At 41.3% G+C, this 22,052-nt stretch overlaps 4 protein-coding genes across 5 annotated transcripts; 2 read left to right on the top strand and 2 right to left on the bottom strand.

The window, feature by feature from the left end:
* The first annotated feature begins 72 nt into the window (after window positions 1-72).
* LOC130718334 (dirigent protein 25-like) lies at window positions 73-1,408 on the top strand. 2 transcript variants are annotated; one of them, XM_057568913.1, is made up of 2 exons: window positions 73-469; window positions 685-1,405. In XM_057568913.1, the coding sequence occupies exons 1-2, from the start codon at window positions 85-87 to the stop codon at window positions 1,014-1,016; spliced, it is 717 nt and encodes a 238-aa protein (XP_057424896.1). In that variant the 5' UTR covers window positions 73-84; the 3' UTR covers window positions 1,017-1,405. The 2 variants fall into 2 exon arrangements, with proteins under 2 accessions (XP_057424896.1, XP_057424895.1); XM_057568912.1 differs by having other exon boundaries at window positions 82-469; window positions 682-1,408.
* A 2,023-nt stretch (window positions 1,409-3,431) lies between these two features.
* Window positions 3,432-4,849, top strand: LOC130717656 (dirigent protein 24-like). The gene has a single exon (XM_057567983.1). The coding sequence runs from the start codon at window positions 3,529-3,531 to the stop codon at window positions 4,696-4,698; it is 1,170 nt and encodes a 389-aa protein (XP_057423966.1). The 5' UTR covers window positions 3,432-3,528; the 3' UTR covers window positions 4,699-4,849.
* Window positions 4,850-5,112: 263 nt separating this feature from the next.
* On the bottom strand, window positions 5,113-8,727 carry LOC130717655 (uncharacterized). Its single transcript, XM_057567982.1, has 10 exons — window positions 8,367-8,727; window positions 8,224-8,289; window positions 7,952-8,132; window positions 7,312-7,508; window positions 6,997-7,047; window positions 6,801-6,892; window positions 6,314-6,435; window positions 5,833-5,924; window positions 5,565-5,669; window positions 5,113-5,472 (listed from the first exon to the last, which is right to left on the bottom strand). Exons 1-10 carry the CDS (start codon window positions 8,667-8,669, stop codon window positions 5,335-5,337), a joined length of 1,347 nt encoding a protein of 448 aa, XP_057423965.1. The 5' UTR covers window positions 8,670-8,727; the 3' UTR covers window positions 5,113-5,334.
* A 225-nt stretch (window positions 8,728-8,952) lies between these two features.
* Window positions 8,953-10,875, bottom strand: LOC130720036 (uncharacterized). Its single transcript, XM_057570618.1, has 2 exons — window positions 10,513-10,875; window positions 8,953-10,440 (listed from the first exon to the last, which is right to left on the bottom strand). Exons 1-2 carry the CDS (start codon window positions 10,873-10,875, stop codon window positions 8,953-8,955), a joined length of 1,851 nt encoding a protein of 616 aa, XP_057426601.1.
* Between the last annotated feature and the right edge of the window lie 11,177 nt (window positions 10,876-22,052).

Genomic DNA, 22,052 nt, shown 5'->3' with positions numbered 1-22,052 from the left:
TCTAAATTTCTAACCACTACACTATTCGAAGCCTAATTATATTAACCAAGCATGCATACTAATACCAAAAGAGGCTATGCAACAATGGCCAAGCTCCTTTCTCTTCCTCCAATTCTCATGTTATTTTTGTTCATGACTACCATAAACAAGTCTTCCTCAGCTAGAACTCTTGCCAATCCATCCCCTAACCACCACCATGACCACCACAGAATAACATTTTTAATGCAGTACATGCTGAATGATACTAGCCCATCAGAGAACCCTACTACTAAGGTTACTGGTAAAATTCCTTTCCCAAAACCTCTTGGCTTTTTCCCTCCCATTGGAGGAATTCCAATACCCCAATCCACTTCATCTTCCACCCAAACACTTGATTTATCAAGCATTGGCTTCTCCTTTCCTTCCACAGCAACACTTCAGGAGCTGGAATATGGATCAGTAATATCAATAGATGAGGAACTACTTGAAGGTAATCAAAGACAAACCCCGTTTGGGAGCCTCGGAATCAATTTTAATAGAGTAAAATCAATTTTGAATGAAAATATAGTAAAATCACTTTGAATATAATCAATTTTGACAAACTCTATTTTAACCAAAATCAATTGTGACAATGTTGATCCAAGCACGTACTTAATGTACTAAATTTCGGGTGGTACTAATTTTTTTCTGGTTCTGTCCCAGAAGGTGATGGAGATGAAGTAAAGAAAATGGGAAAAGCACAAGGGGTGTATGTGGCTGGCTCAGAGGAGGATGGAAGTAGCCATATGGTGGCATTGACAGCAAGTTTTGAGATGGGTGACTATCAAGATGGGCTCAGACTATTTGGAGTGCACAGGACAGATGTTTATGAGTCACATGTTGCAGTCATTGGAGGCACTGGAAAGTATAATGGTGCTAATGGTTATGCTGCAGTTAAGGTTGTGGACAGCGTAGGGTCTAGCACACAAGGAACTGTGACAAGTTCAAAGTTCCTTTCGTTTGATGTGTATCTTAGTTATTACTCCCTCCGTCCCTAATTATAAGCTAAAGTTGTAAAAATCACGCTTGTTAAAAAAGGTTTAATTGATGCTTTGGTTTTTGAAAAAAATGTGCAACTTTTCATGTTTACCCCTATTTAAGATAGAACTTTTTAATTATTATACTATGAATAGTGCTCCACTACCAATAAATGCAAGGGTAAATATGGAAAAAAATATTAGCTTTTACAACTTTAGCTTATATTTAGTGACAAAACATAGGTCTCAACTTTAGCTTATAATTAGGGACGGAGGGAGTAGAATCTAAAGTATCCAAGTGTGTAAAAGAATCCAAATTGAAATTGTGTGTGTTTGGATCTAATGATTTCAGGTAATCTGATATTGATATAATTTATATTTCGATATGTTTATTGATAAAGTGATTTTTATACAGGAATATTGTGAAATTCAGTCATGATATTTATAATTGATTTTGTCCACCGTAGAAGTTATTATTTCTAGCTTCTCTCTAGAGTTGGTGTTGAGACTAAGTGTACATTTGATTTGACATTGGTGCAAACACAAACGTCATTTCACAGTTCTCTATATTAAACGCATAAGCTAGAATTTGCCATGTTTAGTTCAACGTGTATCGGAGGAGCAAAATTTTGCAACATCAACTACAACGTAGATCCACATTGAGTTTAACGGAAATCCAAACATACACTTATCAATTCGCTACGTTGATAAGTAAACATCAATATAGCCACCTGGTCCATGAAAATTGATTCGAAGGTTCTAAATGTAGAACCAAACGCACAATGTTTATCCCAAAAACTGAAGTTTTTGAGTAAGGATCACATGAATGGTTTTATATTATTATTTTTAAGACTGAATTTGTTCTAGTTTACTGTCATTCCTCACCTTATGGCTTCTATTTATTTGCATTTTGTTGACTTTTCAAAATGAAGTTTGGAAGAATGTAAAATTCATGTAAGAACTGATAACAAGAATTACTTGTCTACATATATAAATGAACTTGTAAAGAGAGAAGACTAGCTGAGGACCCAGGAATTTTCAAATATACATTCGTGGGAACATGTAGAGAGTAGCAAGATGACAGATATTTGCAAAGAAAGCATAACTGAATTTCAATACAAATGATTCTTTCTAGCACTAAACCAATGAACTCTTTTGAGTTTTCTTACATGAGAATGAACAGATTGAACAGCGAGCTATATCTTTGAAAGGAATTGGACTTTAATTAAGTTTTTGAACTACTAAATAGGAATCTGTTTATCCTCCTCAACAACAACAACAACCTTGAGCTCCACTGAGTATGTAGCTCTACAATTACACGAATTGGTGTAAAAGCTTGAATACTTGGTGCTGAAGTCATAATGTTTTGGAGCATCACTATTATGAGACTATTAGCTACGGTTATTAACTGAATTTAATTTAGTTGATATGTTCAACAAATAAGTACATGCTTACTTACTGGGACTGGTCTTATTGATTTCAATTAAACTGATATTGCAAAAAGAGAGTATGAGGATAATCACGTCAAAATGCAGTTAATTACGCAAACCTTTAAATTCGAAAGTTTTAAACGAAATTTGTAACTTATGATTTATAGCCAAAGAAGGGTGACATAAAAATAAAGGCAATGCAGCATTGAGATGAGAAGGTGGTATTATAAGAAGGAAAATGTTTGGCCCACTACATTTAAGAGAAGAAATGAAGAGTCCTAAAATAAGAGAAGAGAGAAAAATGAAACATGTATTAATGTAACTAATGTGGCAAGAAGTGAGATGGAGAGAAAAATGAGACATATTAGAAGTAGATGTACTGTTCAAGTGTTTAAAAACATACGTTGTAAAACTAGGTGATTCAATATATTTTGTTTTGCCGTTAATACAAATGCAAATGTGATTATATTTATCATAAAGTATCAATGAAGAAATTAGAATTTGACACGTTACATTGAGTTCAACGTTGATATAATAAACGAAATTTTATCACAATCGAAGGTACCTAATACCATCGAAGTCACTGGGATGGGTGATTGGGAACAACTAAAATTACATCCTGTTATACTAGTAATAAAACTACTATATCCATCAAACTCACCAAGGCATTTATTTATTAACAATTGCAATGGAAATCATGTTTTTCGTTTCTCAGTTTTGGAAATTAAATGCATTCAACTTCTGGTAAATCCATGTCCTTCAAAAGTTACTAACTGTATCCAAGTCAATGATGTGGTGGTTACAGAAATTGCATTAAAAATCTTGGTCATCTTCCATTTGATTAAATAGTTATATTGAACCAAACTGCCATCACTAACTGGCAGAGTTGTTTAAACCAAAGCACAACCTATAAAGAGCATCCAACCAATCCATAGTATCAGCTCCACACTTGCTCCTTCTTTCCAGCACACCCAATTATATGTAAGTGTATATATATAGACACAACCAGATATCAGCTTCATCAGCAACTAAATCTTCCTTCTAACACACAACAAAACAATCCTTCTTAGCAGATTACAACACAGGTTCCTCTCTTGTGTAAAATGGCCTATCTCTTCCTAGACAGCCATGGAACTATCAAGGCTACCATTTGCCTCTTCTTCCTAGCCACAACCTTTCTCATTGCCAACTCTGCGAGAAACCTCAACGAAATGGACACACAAGAACCACAAGCCATTGGCAATCTACCACTCCCAGGAGCAGCCACAACAATTCCGGTCACAACACCCCAGATTCCTGTTACCACACCACAGGTAGGCCCTGCCACCACATTTCCAAGTGGTCAAACACCAGCAGCAGCAGCTGCCAACATAGACTCAGGTGACGAAGAAGCTGATGCTGATTCTTCACCTGTTCCAGAAGCTGAAGCCCCAGAAGCTGTTCCTGTTACTGCCCCAGTTGATGATGCCCCAGTACCACCACCAGTGGCAATTCCACAACAACCAGAAGCTGAAGTCCCTGTCCCTGCTATCTCTGGTGAAACACCCGCAGAAGCAGTGGGAAAGGAACCGTCCTTATCCTTCTTCATGCATGATATCATTGGAGGGTCACACCCATCAGCCAGAGTAGTAGCAGGAATAGTAGCAAACACTGATGTCACAGGCCTACCATTTTCCAAGCTCAACAACAACATCTTCCCAATCAGTGGAGGAATCCCACTAGTCAACCCCAAGATCAATGGCATTATCACCAACAACAACCTGCCAAATCTTGTAGGCCTCAACGCCGCTCAGTCCTCCACTGTGTTCCAAAACCGCGGCACTAGCAACGTCGTCTCAGGCGGCAACAACCAGCCTTTTGTTTCAGCAGGGAACCTTCCTTCTGGGTTCACACTCCAGAAGCTCATGTTCGGAACCGTGACAGTGATAGATGACCAGATAACCGAAGGGCACGAGCTGGATTCTGCTGTGGTTGGGAGAGTGCAAGGGTTCTACTTGGCTAGCTCATTGGATGGTACCAGCCAGAGCGTGGTGCTCACAATCCTGCTGCATGGTGGAGAGCATCATGATGGGGTGGTGGACGATAGCATAAGCCTTTTCGGGGTTCATAGGACTGCGTCTCCAAATTCTGAGGTTGCTGTGATTGGAGGGACAGGGAAGTACGAGAATGCTAGAGGGTATGCTGCACTTGAGACCCTTCTGAAGGAGGACCAGCACACCACTGATGGAGTTGACACCATACTCCATTTCAATGTCTACCTCACACATTACTAGTTTGCTTTTGCTTCTCATTGGCTTTCACATTTACTGTTTGAAATTATGTATGTCTTTGTTGGTTTAAATTGCCTTTGTCACTCTGAAGGCAGTATTTTATATCGGTGTACCTCAAACGATTAAAATGTTTCCAACCTTCTTGCTTCTTCAATATATTTTTTTTTAACTTGTGTAATCTGTTGGGTTTTCTTCCATGTTTTGGTTTCGTAAGCATAATCTCATACACATACACCCCTACAAGAAAACTCATTCATATTCCATGTAATAAGCTACACAATTACAAAAAGCTGTCTACTGGATTTGGAAAGATATAACATCCATACGGTAATCTAGTCATTATTTTTTGAAATCTCATGCGTTTTTAGCAAGACATAATTGTGATTATCTACATCAATAACAACAATACACTTATAATACCTCCAAGGTTTGAATTTTAATTTAATTTTTTATAATCAGTAATTTCTTGGGTATACTTTATAATCGGTAATAGAAAAGTAGTAAGGAATGGAACACTTTTTCCTATTTATACGGTAAGCCAGTTCAGAGTTCTCCATGGTATACAAACACTCAAATCTTCAGCTTGCATCATCAGCCGAAATAGAGAGCAAAAAAAAACGCATATTGAACTTTCTGGTATCACAGTAAACAGGCCCTGAACCCCTTTTCCAGTTCCTCAGCATCCAAGTTTTTCCCTATAAAAACAATTTTGTTTGTCCTTGGTTCATCTGGCCCCCACAACCTTTCAGGTGATCCTTGAAAGATGTCATGAACTCCCTGATACAGAAAAGTAAGAAAAACTTAATTCAGTGAAACAGGACATCGAGAATGATAACAGATAACAGCATGGAAAGGAAATTCAAGTTCACCTGAAAGACAAATCTCTCATCCATTCCTTGAACAGATAGAAGACCTTTCATCCTATAAATATCTTCACTCCGTTCCATCAACAAGGTACCAAGCCAAAAGTTAGCCTGACAAAGTTAGCAAGTTCACCCCTCAGTACATAAATGTCAACTGATATTTTACATGAACATAAACTTCTTGACTAAAAAGCATTCCTAAAGCATCCAAAGGGAAAATAGAAATCAATACACTTGGTATTAAGCATATGTAGACAAATTTACAAGTACTGACCTTCTCAAGGTCTAAGCTTCCTTCACAAACTATGCTGACAGATGAAACACCAGGATCGTGAGTGTGATCATGAGAGTGGTGATCATGGTGATCTGCACATAAAACAAAGATCAAATTTATTCTTTCACTTCATAGCACAACAATGCAAGTAAACAAAACAAGATATCCTATGTCCTTATAAACATGATAAAACATTGAATTGAATAGCAACTATGTAAAAAGTAAAAACTGATCCCCATCCAAATACTAATATCAAAGGAAATAATGATAGTCACTAGAGATTCAAATAAGATATGTGTAACTAAATAAGTTAAAACTCCATTAATAAGACTAAAAACCTGGGTTTCACTAATCACTACAATATGTCCCTAGTGCTGCAATCAAGAATAAAACATCGGATACACTACAATATCACTAGTGCTACAAACAAGAATAATATGCCATGTAAAACAGTTCTGAATCAAGATAAATTAAAATGTACCATGCTTGTGGTCAAGTGAATCCTCATGATGATGGTGGTGATGATCATGGTCATGGTGTTCATGATCATGGCTATGGACATGATCTTCCTTTGCACCTTCACCACTAACAGCACTCTCAATCCTTATAAAAAGATCAAGAAAACATACACAAATCATATATGGGAGCTTGGACATAAAAAGGTAACCAGAAGGAATACCAAACCAGAAATATTCAAATATCCACTTAAGATTATGTACTACATGGCAGTGAAGCAAAGGAATTGACAAGGGTAGAGGGTATTGCCATAAAAAATGTCATGTGAATAATTTCAGTATAAAAATACCAAGATCAAGGTAAACAAGTATTCATAATTGAAAGGCGTACAGTCTTGCAGGAACCAAACAGTGAAAAAGGAATGTGCACAGAACAAGTAAGCCCAAATTCCAATTTCCTTGTTCTTAAAACAATTGAAACCCAGAAGGTAGGAAACAAGAACAAAAGGCTACCTCTCCAAATCAAAGCCCCCAATGCCAAGAACATAATCCAAGTTGACTTTTCCAAACTCTGTCCGCTTTAAATTGGCCAAGCCATTTATTTTCTGAATTAAAAAATGCAGCAACATTCATAGAGTGCTCGAAATAATGAAACAGAATTAAAATAAAACTAATCACTTATATAAAATAGGAAGAGAAGGACACCAACCCTTATCCGCTGGACCAAAGAAGTAATGTCTGATTCATCAACAAGGTCAGTCTGGTGCAAAATAGAGAATAATATTAGGCTATTATCTCTGGCACAAAGAAAATATTCATTTCATTCTGAAATTTTAAGAATAATCCGCATTGAACAGAAGAACAAGGTCAACCATACTACACAATAAAGCTAAACTATCCATTAGTTGTTTAGATATTTACTTAATCAAAATCAATAGTCCCTTTTCTAAAAAAATCCAAACGCTTCATTAACATGAAACTAAAGCCCTTCTGTATTCTGTAATAAGAATATATCAGTCAATACCTTATTAACAATTATACGATCCGCATATGCAATCTGTTCCACAGCCTCATTGACCACACCTTTTGGCTTAACCTCATCCAGATGAAGACGAGCATGTTTCGCATCAACCAAAGTCACAACACCATCCAACTTAACATCATTAAAAATCTGATCTTCTGCATAAAAGGTCTGGATTATTGGCGCTGGATTCGCCAAACCTGTAGAAATACAAACATTGAATTTGGTAAAAAAAAATAACTAACTTAATTTAAATGATAAAAACACATCAAAGTTACTGGAAAAAAGTACTGGTGAATAAGAGTTTATCTGTGGTTGAAATAATTAACTATATTTTCATCATTTATAGGTTAATGGTTATATTGTGCTGACAAATACATGATATTTCTAGTTTTGCAACTATTGAAATCAATTTGCTAGGTTGATGTAAGGAATAGCGCTGTGGCGGTGCGAAGCAGTAGGCTCAGTCAAAATACAAGCTAAGTGCAGTCGTAGTGAGCAGGTTCATTCCATTCACATTAAGAAGAATGTTTTACAGGATTAAAACATGGATGATACTAATGAAAGGCATGGCAATTGGCAACAATAACATACACATAGTGACAAGAAAAGATAGATACATGAAAGTTGGTTGGTTACCTACCTGTAGTCTCTATAACAATATGGTCAAATTTTCCTTTCTTGGCAGTGACCAATTCCGCAATCATCCTAACAAGATCACCCCTGACAGTGCAGCAAAGGCAGCCATTGTTCAACATCATGATATCTTCAGCACCAGCAGTTTTGGCAGCTACTAGAGAACCATCAATGTCGATTTCACCAAACTAGAAACAATCAACCCAGAAAGCAAATAATCATATTCAAATTCACACGAAACTGCGGGAATTGCATCTACTATGACAAACACATACATACCTCATTCTCGATGACCGCAATTCGCTTTCCATGCTCGGCAGTGAGAATATGGTTCAGCAGCGTTGTCTGCTCAAAACAAATTAGTTCATTTCAGAAGCTTCAGGTTTGCGAAGAAGATGAGGAAGTGGAAATTAAGAGGATACCTTGCCGGAGCCGAGAAAGCCGGTGATGATGGTAGCAGGGATGCGATTATCGGGGGGAATAGCGGTGGAAACGTCGGAAGATTCAGAGTGAGGCGGCGCTGAGGTGGAAGCGGCGACGGCGAAACCTCTGCGAGCGAGTGTTGGGGAAAATGAGTGGGTTATGGTTATGGTTTTGGTTTTGGTGGTGGTGGCGCGTAGAAGAGGGAGAAGGGTGGTTCGGAGTGGAATGAAGGGTTTAGGGTTCCGATAAGCGGCGCCGAAGACGGTGGAGGTTAGCTCCGCCGTGAAAGCGAACGAAGCCATCGAAGAGGAAATGGATGAAGAAACGAAACGACTGTCACTGACCACAGGGTTTAGACTTCAGATTTTTTGGTTTTTTTTTTGGTCAAGGGTCAAAGTTTTATAAACTTAGGCCCAATTGAGTAGGGCAGGGTATTACAATGGAAAAGGAAAAAAGAACAGTAAATTTGAGCATAAGGGACTTAAATGGCTAGAAAAGCAACAGTCCACAATAATCATTCCTATTCCTAAAAATACCCAAAAGCCCACAACACAGCACCAGGCGGAGGAACCAAGGAGCAACTGATTAACTGCCCATGCCTCTTGGGTCGAAAGACATTAATCTTCTGGGGTCATGCGGGATCCTCAAATCCAAGCGATCTCTGTCTCGTTTGATGATTCTGGCCAACAAGGGTGGAAGATTGAATGTCCAATTGCTCGGCAGGCTGTGCTGTTGATGGAGCATAGCAATGTTGTCCGCTGCTTGGTTCACCTCTCGGGGAACCCAAAGGAATAAGCACGATTGGAAATTTGCCTTCAGGAGTTGGATGTCTTCCAAGATAATTTGGTTTTCGCCTAACTTCTTTCCATTGCAGGTATCGATCAGCAACTGGCAGTCAGACTCGAAGTGTACATTCCCCCAATTGAGGTTGGATGCCATGATCATGGCTTCTCTAAGGGCCTCTGTTTCAGCTACTAGAGGTGAGGCAGCTAGGATTCCCGCAGTACCACCAATTAGGATTTGGCCACTATGATCCCTGGCAAGGAAGGCCAGTGAAGCGAGGGGTTGATCTTTTGCCCAGCCAGCATCAGTATTAATCTTGATTGTACCTGGGGGAGGGGGCATCCAGTGAGCAGCTCGATTTCTCCTGACTCGTCCCTGGTTGCTCGTGCTCTCAGGCGGGGTAACTTCCGCCGTGTTAAGGCGGTCTTGCCAGTTGATTAAAGCTTGCCTAATTGTCTGAGAAGGGTTGGGTGTTACTGACTGGAACACGGCATTGTTTCTACCCTTCCATATGGCCCAAAGAAAGCTAATAAGCATGGCAAGTTCAGAGCCTTCTGCAGTAAGTTGTTTAAACTTATTGACCATTTGCAAGAACCAGAGATCAAACCTGGAGAGGTTATCCAGGGAAATTGTGATTTGTAGAGGGGAGCCAAACCATACAGCGCGAGTCAAAGGGCACAAGAGCAACACATGCTCCACAGTCTCTGATGCCTCATTCCAGATAGGAAATAGGTCGCTACTCGCCATTTTCCTTCTAAAGAGATTCCTTTTGACTACCAGTGAGTTAGTGCTAGCCTTCCAGAGGAAAAGTTTTAGTTTTTGTGGAGCCTGGCATCCCCAAATTGTCGGGCAGAGATCCTTTGGGGCAGAGGTGGAGGAGCTTGGTCCTGAAGGAGGTTGTGGTTTAGAGGTTCTGGCAACATGGTATCCCGTCCTAATGCAGTAATTGCCAGACTTGTTGAAAGGCCAAATCAATTTGTCCTCTTCCCCCACAAGGCCCAAGGGCGTTTGAAGCACAAGAGTGGCTTGGCTAGCCGGTAATAAGGCGTGAATTTTCCTTGTGTCCCATTTCCTGTTACCTTGAGCAATAAGATCCTTAACCATCGGGTCATGCCCATTATCCCAAGCCTGGAGATTGGTCCCATTCCATAGCCAGGAATCCCTCCATACACTGATTTTGTCTCCCTTCGCCACACCCCATCTGCAGTTGGCCAGAATAAATTTTCTACCTTCCTCAATGCTAGTCCAGGTCCAAGATGCACATTTAACTTTGGGGGCCGATAGGAAATCCTGATTCGGGAAGTAGATAGACTTGAGTACTTTAACCTAGAGGGCTTCCGGGTTGGTGTATATTCTCCATGCCTGTTTGCTGATGTGAGCCAGATTCTGAAGAGGGAAGTCCCTGAAACCCATGCCACCCTCTGCCTTACTTTTGGTAATCTCCTCCCATTTTCGCCAGTGCACCCCTCTCTTGTTGTGATTTCTGCTCCACCAAAAATTGCCAACTAAAGCGTTAAGTTTCTTGCAGAAGCTCATGGGAAATTTGAGGATGGTCATCGCATAGGTCGGAATAGCTTGTATCACAGCCTTAACTAGGATCTCTTTACCGGCTTGATTTAAGAGGGATTCTTTCCATTCCGCAACCTTATCTTGGACCCTCTCCATGATCCAGTTTAAAGATTGAGATTTTGCTCTACCCCAAGTGGCAGGTATCCCTAGGTACATGCCGGGAGAGCTCCAAATTTGAACTTTGTAGATACTTGCAAGTTGGTGTTTGAGTGCTTGATTGACCCAGACGCTGCAAACCAACCCGGACTTCTGTGAATTGATGCGTTGTCCAGAGGCAAGGGAGAAAGAATGTAGAATTTGTGTTAGTTGATATGCTTCCTGTGTGTTCGCCCTGGCAAAGATTAGTGAATCATCTGCAAAAAAGATATGCGTCAGTGGGGACATGTAGCTGCCAATTTGACACCGCTGATGTGGCCATTGATACGGGCATTGGTGATCATGTGAGAGAGAACATCAGCGCAGAGCACAAATAAGTTGGGTGAAAGGGGGTCTCCTTGACGGAGCCCTCTTTGTGGAACTATCTTGGCTGAGACATAGCCATTGATCTTCAGTCTATAAGAAACACCCCTAATCAGTTTCATCACTAGATTGACCCAACCTTGGTTGAAACCGTACGCTTGAAGAGTTTTCTCCAAGAAGCTCCACTCAACCCTCTCGTAAGCTTTCCTCATATCGAGCTTGAGAGTTATAAGATCCCTATTTTCCCTTCCTTTTTCTTGTGATGGCGTGGAAAACTTCTTGTGCCACCAAGATATTATCTTGGATGAGCCTCCCGCCAACAAAGGCGCTCTGGTTGGTGGAGATCAAGTCATCTAACCCGATTTTGAGTCGCGTGACAATGATCCTTGAGATAACTTTGTACATAAAGTTGCAGCAACTGATTGGCCGGTAGTGTATGACAAGCTCAGGGTTGGGGATTTTGGGAATTAAGGACACAAGGGTCTCATTAATCTCCTCTGGCAGTTCCCCGGTGTTGAAGAAGGTATGCACCGCTTCGCAAAAGTCATCCTTAATTGTGGGCCAGTGACTTTTATAAAATAACCCGTTGAGCCCATCGGACCCAGGAGCTTTATGGCTCCCCAAAGTATCCACTGCTTGTTTGATTTCAAGGTCTGTGAGCTCACTGCTAAGGTAGGAATTGAGCGAATCGGGAACACTCCTTGGTAGGTTGCGAAGGCACTCTTCAATGTTCTCAGTTGGTCCACCCGTGTATATACTCTGGTAGAGGTCCAAACAAGCTTGCATCACTTTCTTCTCCCCTTCTATCCATTCATCATTCTCTGTCTTTAGTCTCCCCATCCTGTTGAAATCCCTCTGTTGGATAGTGGTGGCGTTAAACAATTTAGTGTTTTTATCACCCCACTTGGCCCATTTAACTCTAGATATCATTCCCCAATATTGTTCTTCTTGCTTCCACAAAGAACTTATTTGATGTTTAAGACTTGCAACCTCCCTCCAATTGACTTCTTCATGGTCTTGGTTCAGTATCTCGGAAAGCCTTTGTTTAGACTTGGATATCTCCTTGTCTGCCGCATCAAAGGTCTTGGCTTGCCAAGTCTTCAGCCTTCGTTTACAGGCTTTAGTTCTATCTAGGTAATTACTCCAGCTTCCTCCATCCCTAGAGGGTTCTAACGAGCCGTTAGCAACCACCTCTTTACATTCCTCATGCTCATCCCAAAAGGCCTCATACCTAAAGGTCTTGCCACTCCTTTGGTTGGGGATTGGGTCCAAGAGGATTGGGGAATGATCAGAGCTGATCGCGGTGAGAGCAGAAGCCATGGCATGGGGATAGAGGCTGCGCCAAGCCCAATTCACTAGGGCTCGATCAATTTTCTCCCTTGTGGTGAAACCATCTCTCGGATTGCTCGACCATGTAAACTTGTTACCTTTGAGCTCAATGTCCATCAATTCTGTGTTGTTAATGAAGTTACGAAAGATACGAATTATGTTCTCTGCTTGCGGGTGTAGTCCTTGCTTTTCATGTTGGTGTCGAATTTCGTTGAAATCACCAACACAACACCAAGGATTAGGCCTGTTGAGGTGGAGGAGGGAGATTCGGTCCCAGAAGGCTTCACGGTGTTGTGGATTTCGGGGCCCATAAGTGAACGTACATTTCCAACCAACAACCATTTCCTTTGGTGTTACCAGTGTGTGGATGAAGTTATTATCAAACTCAATCACTTATATCTCAATCTGATTGGTCCAGAGTAAGCATAATCCACCTAAGAGGCCAATTGGATCAACTGTGAAGGCATGCTTGTAACCAAGTTTCCTCTTGAAATTGTTGACTTTGTGACTCCTAACTCTGGTTTCCAGGAGAAACACAATGGCAGGCATATTCCTCTTGTATAGGTCTTTAAGCTCACTAACTGTCGTGGCGGCTGCCATGCCACGACAGTTCCAACTGAGGATTTTCATGGCTCCAGTGGGGGAAAGTTAAGGCCCGCCTCCTCGGCCATGAAATCTTGTGTGGCAAGAATATTTGTGGAAAGTTGCTGGTGCTGAGGCAGAGTAGGACCCCTCTCGCCTTCATGTTCCCTTAACCTTTTCCTAGGCATCAGTTGGAGTTTCTTAGTGGTGAGCGGCCCACCTTCACAGTTGGGCCGTTTGAGGTTGAGATTATCCATAAGCCCAGAGGCTAAGGACTCTTCCAGCCCATAGAGCAGGCTATGGTTGAGAACATTTGGACCCTGTTGCTCCTCCGGAGGGAACTCCACAAAATATTCTTGTGAGGCCCCTCCCTTAGTGGACCTGGAAGTAGTGACTTGGATAGCTCTTCGGCATTTCTCGATTTCAGCCTCAGAGAGATTAGCCCCGAAGAACTTGGTACCCCCATAAGTTGGGCTAGGGATATCCAATAGGACTGTGGGATTCTTTAGTCCAATATCCTCCTTGTGCAGGCCCAGAAGATCCATATTGGAAGAGCCCAATCCAGGACGCGGGATGCCTTGGGCCAGATCCACCAAAGTAGGTTCCACGTGCCTTGGCATGTTGCTATGAGTACCCCCAGGGATGGAATGGGGTCCACCAATATAATTTGACTCGTCCCTCATAGGCTCGTCAGAAGGTCGACTTTCAGTGACATCTTGGGGGCTCTGCGTCTCATCAACTGACCCCTTGGGTGGAGGGCCTGAAGCGTCCTTGTCAACCGCCAAAGAAGCCAAAAGGCTAGACCTGTACCTCGGACTAACGTGTGGATGGGGTTGAGTATTCGTTCCATCCAACGGTCTATCCCTACTTTCTGACATTTCCACGTCAGCCCTACCAGCACCTACCTCCTTCTCCACACTTGTGTTCTGCATGGCTGCAACCATGGAAGCTAGAGATCTTGCTTGGGGAACACAGAGTTTGGGGTCAAACCTGGGCTATGTTCGATCGAAGACCGCAACTGCTCGTTCACGCCTGCATTTCTTGAGGTCATGACCAATGAGCCCACAGTTATAACAATAGTCCTGGAGTCTCTCGTACCTGAGGAAGACCCAAGCCTTGGGTAAGTTTTGGCGAGGAACCCAGACCCCGGAGAGTAAGGGGTTTTTGGTGTTCACCATAACTCTGACCCTAATGAAGGTGCGAAGGAGCTGGTCCCCTACAAATGGGTTCTCTACCTCAATGATAGACTCCACATTCACTGCTATCTTGGCTGCATTACTAGTACTCATGGCTTCTAGAGGGATGCCATGGACTTGGATCCAAAATGGAATAAAATCAAAGTTGATCTCGTTGACTGAGGCTTCTGGGATCCAATGTTGGAGACTTAAGACTTGTCCCATGATGAGCCATGGGGAAGCTCGTAAGATACGTAGGGCCTCCTCCCTTCCAGGAAACTGGAATAAGTAGAGGTTTGGGCCAAGTTCTGAGATTCTGAGGCCCTCCGGGTGCCTCCAGGCTTTATCAATCATATTACGGACAACCCCTCTGTTAATAGGTTTGTCAGTGAGAAGTTTACCCACCAAGGAAGAAGCCACAGAGGGTAGAGGGCAGTCACTGCTCATGTCTAAGTTCACCGTTAGACCATCGGCAGCTTCCAAGATTGGGTCGGTATTTTGGCTCATGACTGGAGAGCTGGTTAAGGCTAGGGAGGGAGAGAGTTATTTAAGGGATCTACACACAGTAGCAAGGAGCACTCCAGGGATAGCATCGGAGAGAAGACAGACACTCTTACTCAGAAGAGAAGAAGCTCCTACATGAGAGGAGAATTTGGTAGTGTAGGTGTAAGATCAAGTTTTGATCTAGTAGTACAACTCTATGTTTTGATGATTACAAGTTAACCTTTTGATATGAACAATTGTGGTACTCTAACGTGTTTTTCTGAGTGTGCTATTTACAGGCTCTGACCTCAACTCAATCTCACACAAATCAGAAGCACTGTGTATAAAGAGCAACCCAAGCAACGCTTTCGCATTCACCATGTTCAGTATGAACAGTGGAAAAGCTTCAGAAGTTCTGAAGTTATACAAACTCTGATGTGGACTCAGTCACTAGAAGTTCTGAAGATCCAGAAAGTCTGATAACCAAGAAACACTGAAGGCTCAGATATTCTGATGGTGTAGAAGACTCTAAAGATCTAGAAGCTGATTAGTGAAATTCTGTTGTCCAGAAGCAAGATACTCTGAAGACCATGTTCTTCCCTCTGAGTTCAGAATCAGAAGAAACAATGGTCAGAGGATCTGGGCTTTCCCTCTGACTCTGATCAACCGGCTTCACAAGTTCCAATATGAAGCATTCCCCTGATCAGAAGTCTCCTAGGTTTAAAGGTCAAGTCGCTATCCAAGTACAAAAGCAACTGTACCTTCCTGACGACCTACCTAACAGTCTCAGACACAGCAGAAGCTGGATTTTCCAGAACTGCCCTCCAACGGTAGCATTTTCCATGCGACGCTCAACCCTAATCCTTGGAGTATATAAAGAGGCTGAAGACTGAAAGAAGTGGCTAGAAGCATTCACATACGCGCAAGACAAACTTAAATTCTTCTAAGCTTTCTTTCATCTGAAATTCATTGAGTTTACTATTAGCTTTTTAGAAGCAAATCTCTTGTAAACAATTCTTTGATAAACAGTTTGTTTAGTTCCTTTAGGAGATCAAGGCTGATCGGATCCTAGAGAAAACTAAGAGAGTGAATCTTAGTGTGAGCTAAGTCAGTGTAATTGTTAGTCACTTGTAGGTTTCAAGTGCAGTTGTAACTCTTACCTGATTAGTGGATTGCCTTCATTCTAAGAAGGAAGAAATCACCTTAACGGGTGGACTGGAGTAGCTTGAGTGATTTATCAAGTGAACCAGGATAAAATCCTTGTGTGCTTTTCTATCTCTTATCTTTAGCACTTAAGTTCTCGAAAGATTTGTCAAAATCTTTAAGGTGGAAGTTTTATACTGAAAACGTTATTCAAACCCCCCCCCCTTTCTACCGTTTTTCATACCTTCAGTAGGTTTTGTTAATCTTCCAGTTTCTGAAGATGACAAGAATTTTTAGATTTTTTGGTTTTATTTTTGCTTCTAGATTGGTATTTGGCTTAGCACTATTTTTTTTGTATTGGGCTTGACAAACGGGACTAGGAGTAAACTAGTCGCATGTTGAGCACTTGTTTTTGCTAAATGATCCACGCACGCATTACTCTAACGAAGAGTGTGGAGTAAATGAACATCATACTCACACTGCATGTGAAGCAAATCCCTGATATGTTTCAATCAAGACAACATAAGCATGGAATGTAGAAGGAGGCTGAGGATGATCAACGTCAAACATGAAGTGAATCATAATAGCACAAGGGGTACCAAACTCAAATACTGAGAGAAAAAAGAAAGAAAAAAACACTAATCTAGAAGTTCAAAACCATGCAAATAACATGGTCAAAGATTTACAACACAACAAACACATGAAACCAAGACCATAAAACCATGCAACCAACATGACAAAGCCAAATAAAAACCCACCCCACAAGCTTCCATCAAGGTTACAAACTCGATAGGTAAGTGAGTGTTATCTCTCTACTTATCATCTGTCACATCTTATATTTTCTCTCTTTTACTTTTTCTTTTCTTTATATCTCTCCAATCCACCTCTTTTCACCTCATCTTTGAGGTGTGAACGAACAATTATTCATGCTGAAACTGGAAGCAAACACTCAAAAAATTCTTCAGTAGTAAAATTGAAGGCCAGCAAAAAAAGGTTTAGAATCCCTAATAGCAATCCAATGAACAAAACCCTCCACCAAGTTGTGAGGGAATAATCACCCTTGTAGCAAATGGTGCAATCAACATCAGCTTTCTTGACCTATCTGTCGGTAGAAAGTGAAAAGATGTCTACCTCAGTATTGTTCAATGAGCACACCCTGGGCCTACAAAAAGAAGGGGCCACTCACCACGACCTTCGGAGGGAGCCTCCGCAAAATCTTCATCTCCAAGTCCAGTGGTAGTGTCGGCATTTTGTGGAAGAAATAGATTGGGCGAAATGGGCGGCGGTGCGGTGGGCTCCACAGAAACAATCACGAAAGTCAGAAGTGAAAACAAGAAAATGAAAATGAATTTACTATCGTTGGAATGTTAATTCAAACTACTTACATATTTAAAACATAAGTTGACATTTAAATCTACTCTACTCTACTGACACTCACATTGTGTGTTTGATTTTAGTGATTTAGGTTGTGTTTGGTTGCAGAAGGAAAAATAAGAGGAAAGAGAGTGAGAGAAAGCAAGAGAAAGGAAAGAAAGAGAGTGGAAAGAGAGATAATTTTTTAAGTTGTTTGGTTTGAGAGAGGGGAAGAAAATAAAAGTTTGATTTAGTACTCTAGGCTGGCTATGTTTGGTTTGGAAAGAAATGAGAGGAAAGAAAAGTATGAGGAAATGAAAATAAAGAAGAAGGAAAGTGAATTTTTTAATTGACTTATTTGGTTTAATAGATGCATTAAGTTTCTTTAAGATTTTTTCGTTAAAAGAAATTAACTTGAACATTTTCGCTTTAGGTAAAAAAATGTATGTACACTGCCCTTTGATAATAAAATAGGGTTAAATAAAGTTTTGGTTCCTGTATAATACATTGAGTTTGAAAATAGTCTCCTTCTACAATAATGTTTGAACTCAGTCGATATTATTTGAGAAATTACCTGATTTAATTTAGGTCCTTGTCAAAGGTGAAGTTACCTCAAAGGAAGAATAAATAAAAAAAAGGAACAAAGAGAGTTTCGAAGGGAGAAAGAGAAAAAAAGAATGAGAGAAAGTGAATTTGGAGAAGGAAGTTAAAATATTTTATAAATTAAGTTTACTCTTATAAAAGCCAGTATAGTTCTAATGTCTCTTCAATCCTCGAGACATCACGCGTTTCATCAATAATGACATGGAAACATTGAATTACTTCAAAGATGTACCTTTCATCAATAAAGTGCCATATCATCCGCTCTATCCAGCAATGCTAGTGTCTCCGTATACTCACCCGCGTACAGATACCAAGTGAAAGATTCACAACCAAAGTCATGGTTTATTACAGTCCCATTAACCAAATCCAGGGTAAAGAGTGAATCTTTGCTAAGATCACTCCTCAGCAGCTGCACATTTCCCCCATTTCTAACACACAAAGGGAAAAGGGGAAGAGCAATACTTTTTTTCAGGAAAGGTGTAGTCTCAGTGAAGGTGAATATTCTAGTCCAACTTTCTCTGTAAACCTTCATTAGCCATACTTCATAGGTGTATGGCCAATCCTAATCAGTGTAGAAGACAGTGAGACCATCACTATTTTGAGCCACCATAATGCCCTTATTTCCCCCACATTCATGAGATGGAACTGAAAGCATACACTCAGAAAATTCTTCAGTGGTAAAATTGAAAGCCAGCAAAAAAGGTTCAGAATCCCTAATAGCAATCCAATGAACAAAACCCTCCATCAAACACTGAGGGGAATAATAACCCTTATAGTAAATGGTGCAATCAACATCAGCTTTCTTGACCCATCTATCAGTACAAAGTGAAAAGATGTCTACCTCAGTATTCTTCAATGAGCACAACCGCACTATCTTGTAATCATCTCTTCTTTCATCATGGCCAAATGCAAGAGAAATAGCTTACAATGGGGAGGAGGGATAAGAGGGGCTGGGGAGACCAGTAAGGAGGCCTAAGGCAGGGTTGCTAACCACCACCTTGAAGCTGCTTCCATCGGCAGCGGCGGCGGCGACCAGGCCGTTGCATATTCCAAAGTAATGACATGGAAAACAATGAATTGCTTCAAAGATGTACCTTTCAACAATACAGTGCCATATCATCCGCTCTGTCCAGCAATGCTAGTGTCTCCGTATACTCACCCGCGTACAGATACCAAGTGAAAGATTCACCATCGAAGCCATGGTTTATTACAGTCCCATTAACCAAGTCCAGGGTAAAGAGTGAATCTTTGCTAAGATCACTCCTCAGCAGCAGCACATTTCCCCCCTTTCTAACACACAAAGGAAGAAGGGGTAGAGCAATACTTTTTGTCAGGAAAGCTGTAGTCTCAGTGAAGGTGAATATTCTAGTCCAACTTTCTTTGTAAACCTTCATTAGCCATACTTCATAGGTATATGGCCAATCCTTATTAATGTAGAAGACAGTGAGACCATCCATGTTTTGAGCCACCATAATGCCCTTATTTCCCCCACACTCATGAGATGGAACTGGAAGCAAACACTCAGAAAATTCTTCAGTGGTAAAATTGAAGGCCAGAAAAAAAGCTTTAGAATCCCTAATAGCAATCCAATGAACAAAACCCTCCACCAAACACTGAGGGGAATAGTCACCCTTGTAGTAAAGGGTGAAATCGACATCAACTTTCTTGACTCATCTATCAGTACAAAGTGAAAAGATGTCTACCTCAGTATTCTTCAATGAGCACAACCGCACTATCTTGTAATCATCTCTTCTTTCATTATGGTCAAATGCAAGAGAAATAGCTTCCAATGGAGAGGAGGGATAAGAGGGGTTGGGGAGACCGGTGTGGAGGCCTAAGGCAGGGATGCAAACCACCACCTTGAAGCTGCTTCCATAGGCGGCGGCGGCGGCGACCAGGCCGTTGCATATTCCAAAGTAAAGACATGGAAACAATGAATTACTTCAAAGATGTACCTTTCAACAAAAAAGTGCCATATCATCCGCTCTGTCCAGCAATGCTAGTGTCTCCGTATACTCACCCGCGTACAAATACCAAGTGAAAGATTCACCCCCAAAGCCATGGTTTATTACAGTCTCATTAACCAAATCCAGGGTAAAGAGTGAATCTTTGCTAAGGTCAATCCTCAGCAGCAGCACCTTTCCCCCCTTTCTAACACACAAAGGAAGAAGGGGTAGAGCAATACTTTTTGTCAGGAAAGCAGTAGTCTCAGTGAAGGTGAATATTCTAGTCAACCTTTCTCTGTAAACCTTCATTAGCCATACTTCATAGGTGTATGGCCAATCCTTATCAGTGTAGAAGACAGTGAGACCATCCATGCTTTGAGCCACCATAATGCCCTTATTTCCCCCACACTCATGAGATGGAACTGGAAGCAAACACTCAGAAAATTCTTCAGTGGTAAAATTGAAGGCCAGAAAAAAGGTTCAGAATCCCTAATAGCAATCCAATGAACAAAACACTCCACCAAACATTGAGGGGAATAGTCACCCTTGTAGTAAAGGGTGCAATCAACATCAGCTTTCTTGACCAATCTATCAGTACAAAGTGAAAAGATGTCTACCTCAGTATTCTTCAATGAGCCCAACCGCACTATCTTGTAATCATCTCTTCTTTCATCATGGCCAAATGCAAGAGAAATAGCTTCCAATGAGGAGGAGGGATAAGAGGGGCTGGGGAGACCGGTGAGGAGGCCTAAGGCAGGGTTGCAAACCACCACCTTGAAGCTGCTTCCATCGGCGGCGGCGACCAGGCCGTTGCACATTCCAAAGTAATGACATGGAAAACAATGAATTACTTCAAAGATGTACCTTTCATCAATAAAGTGTCATATCATTCGCTTTGTCCAGCAATGCTTGTGTCTTCGTATACTCACCGGCGTACAGATACCAAGTGAAAGATTCACCACCAAAGCCATGGTTTATTACAGTCCCATTAACCAAATCCAGGGTAAAGAGTGAATCTTTGCTAAGATCAATCCTCAGCAGCAGCACCTTTCCCCCCTTTCTAACACACAAAGGAAGAAGGGGTAGAGCAATACTTTTTGTCAGGAAAGCAGTAGTCTCAGTGAAAGTGAATATTCTAGTCCAACTTTCTCTGTAAACCTTCATTAGCCATACTTCATAGGTGTATGGCCAATCCTTATCAGTGTAGAAGACAGTGAAACCATCCATGCTTTGAGCCACCATAATGCCCTTATTTCCCCCACACTTATGAGATGGAACTGGAAGCAAACACTCAGAAAATTCTTCAATGGTAAAATTGAAGGCCAGAAAAAAGGTTCAGAATCCCTAATAGCAATCCAATGAACAAAACAATCCACCAAACATTGAGGGGAATAGTCACCCTTGTAGTAAAGGGTGCAATCAACATCAGCTTTCTTGACCAATCTATCAGTACAAAGTGAAAAGATGTCTACCTCAGTATTCTTCAATAAGCACAACCGCACTATCTTGTAATCATCTCTTCTTTCATCATGGCCAAATGCAAGAGAAATAGCTTCCAATGAGGAGGAGGGATAAGAGGGGCTGGGGAGACCGGTGAGGAGGCCTAAGGCAGGGTTGCAAACCACCACCTTGAAGCTGCTTCCATCGGCGGCGGCGACGACGACCAGGCCGTTGCACATTCCAAAGTAATGACATGGAAAACAATGAATTACTTCAAAGATGTACCTTTCATCAATAAAGTGGCATATCATCTGCTCTGTCCAGCAATGCTAGTGTCTCCGTATACTCACCCGCGTACAGATACCAAGTGAAAGATTCACCACCAAAGCCATGGTTTATTACAGTCCCATTAACCAAATCCAGGGTAAAGAGTGAATCTTTGCTAAGGTCAATCCTCAGCAGCAGCACCTTTCCCCCCTTTCTAACACACAAAGGAAGAAGGGGTAGAGCAATACTTTTTGTCAGGAAAGCAGTAGTCTCAGTGAAGGTGAATATTCTAGTCCAACTTTCTCTGTAAACCTTCATTAGCCATACTTCATAGGTGTATGGCCAATCCTTATCAGTGTAGAAGACAGTGAGACCATCCATGCTTTGAGCCACCATAATGCCCTTATTTCCCCCACACTCATGAGATGGAACTGGAAGCAAACACTCAGAAAATTCTTCAGTGGTAAAATTGAAGGCCAGAAAAAAGGTTCAGAATCCCTAATAGCAATCCAATGAACAAAACACTCCACCAAACATTGAGGGGAATAGTCAC

Source organism: Lotus japonicus, chromosome 5, assembly GCF_012489685.1.
Source record: "Lotus japonicus ecotype B-129 chromosome 5, LjGifu_v1.2".
NCBI lineage: Eukaryota > Viridiplantae > Streptophyta > Magnoliopsida > Fabales > Fabaceae > Lotus > Lotus japonicus.
Note: the sequence above shows the minus strand (reverse complement) of the source record. Positions and strands in the feature narration are given on the sequence as shown.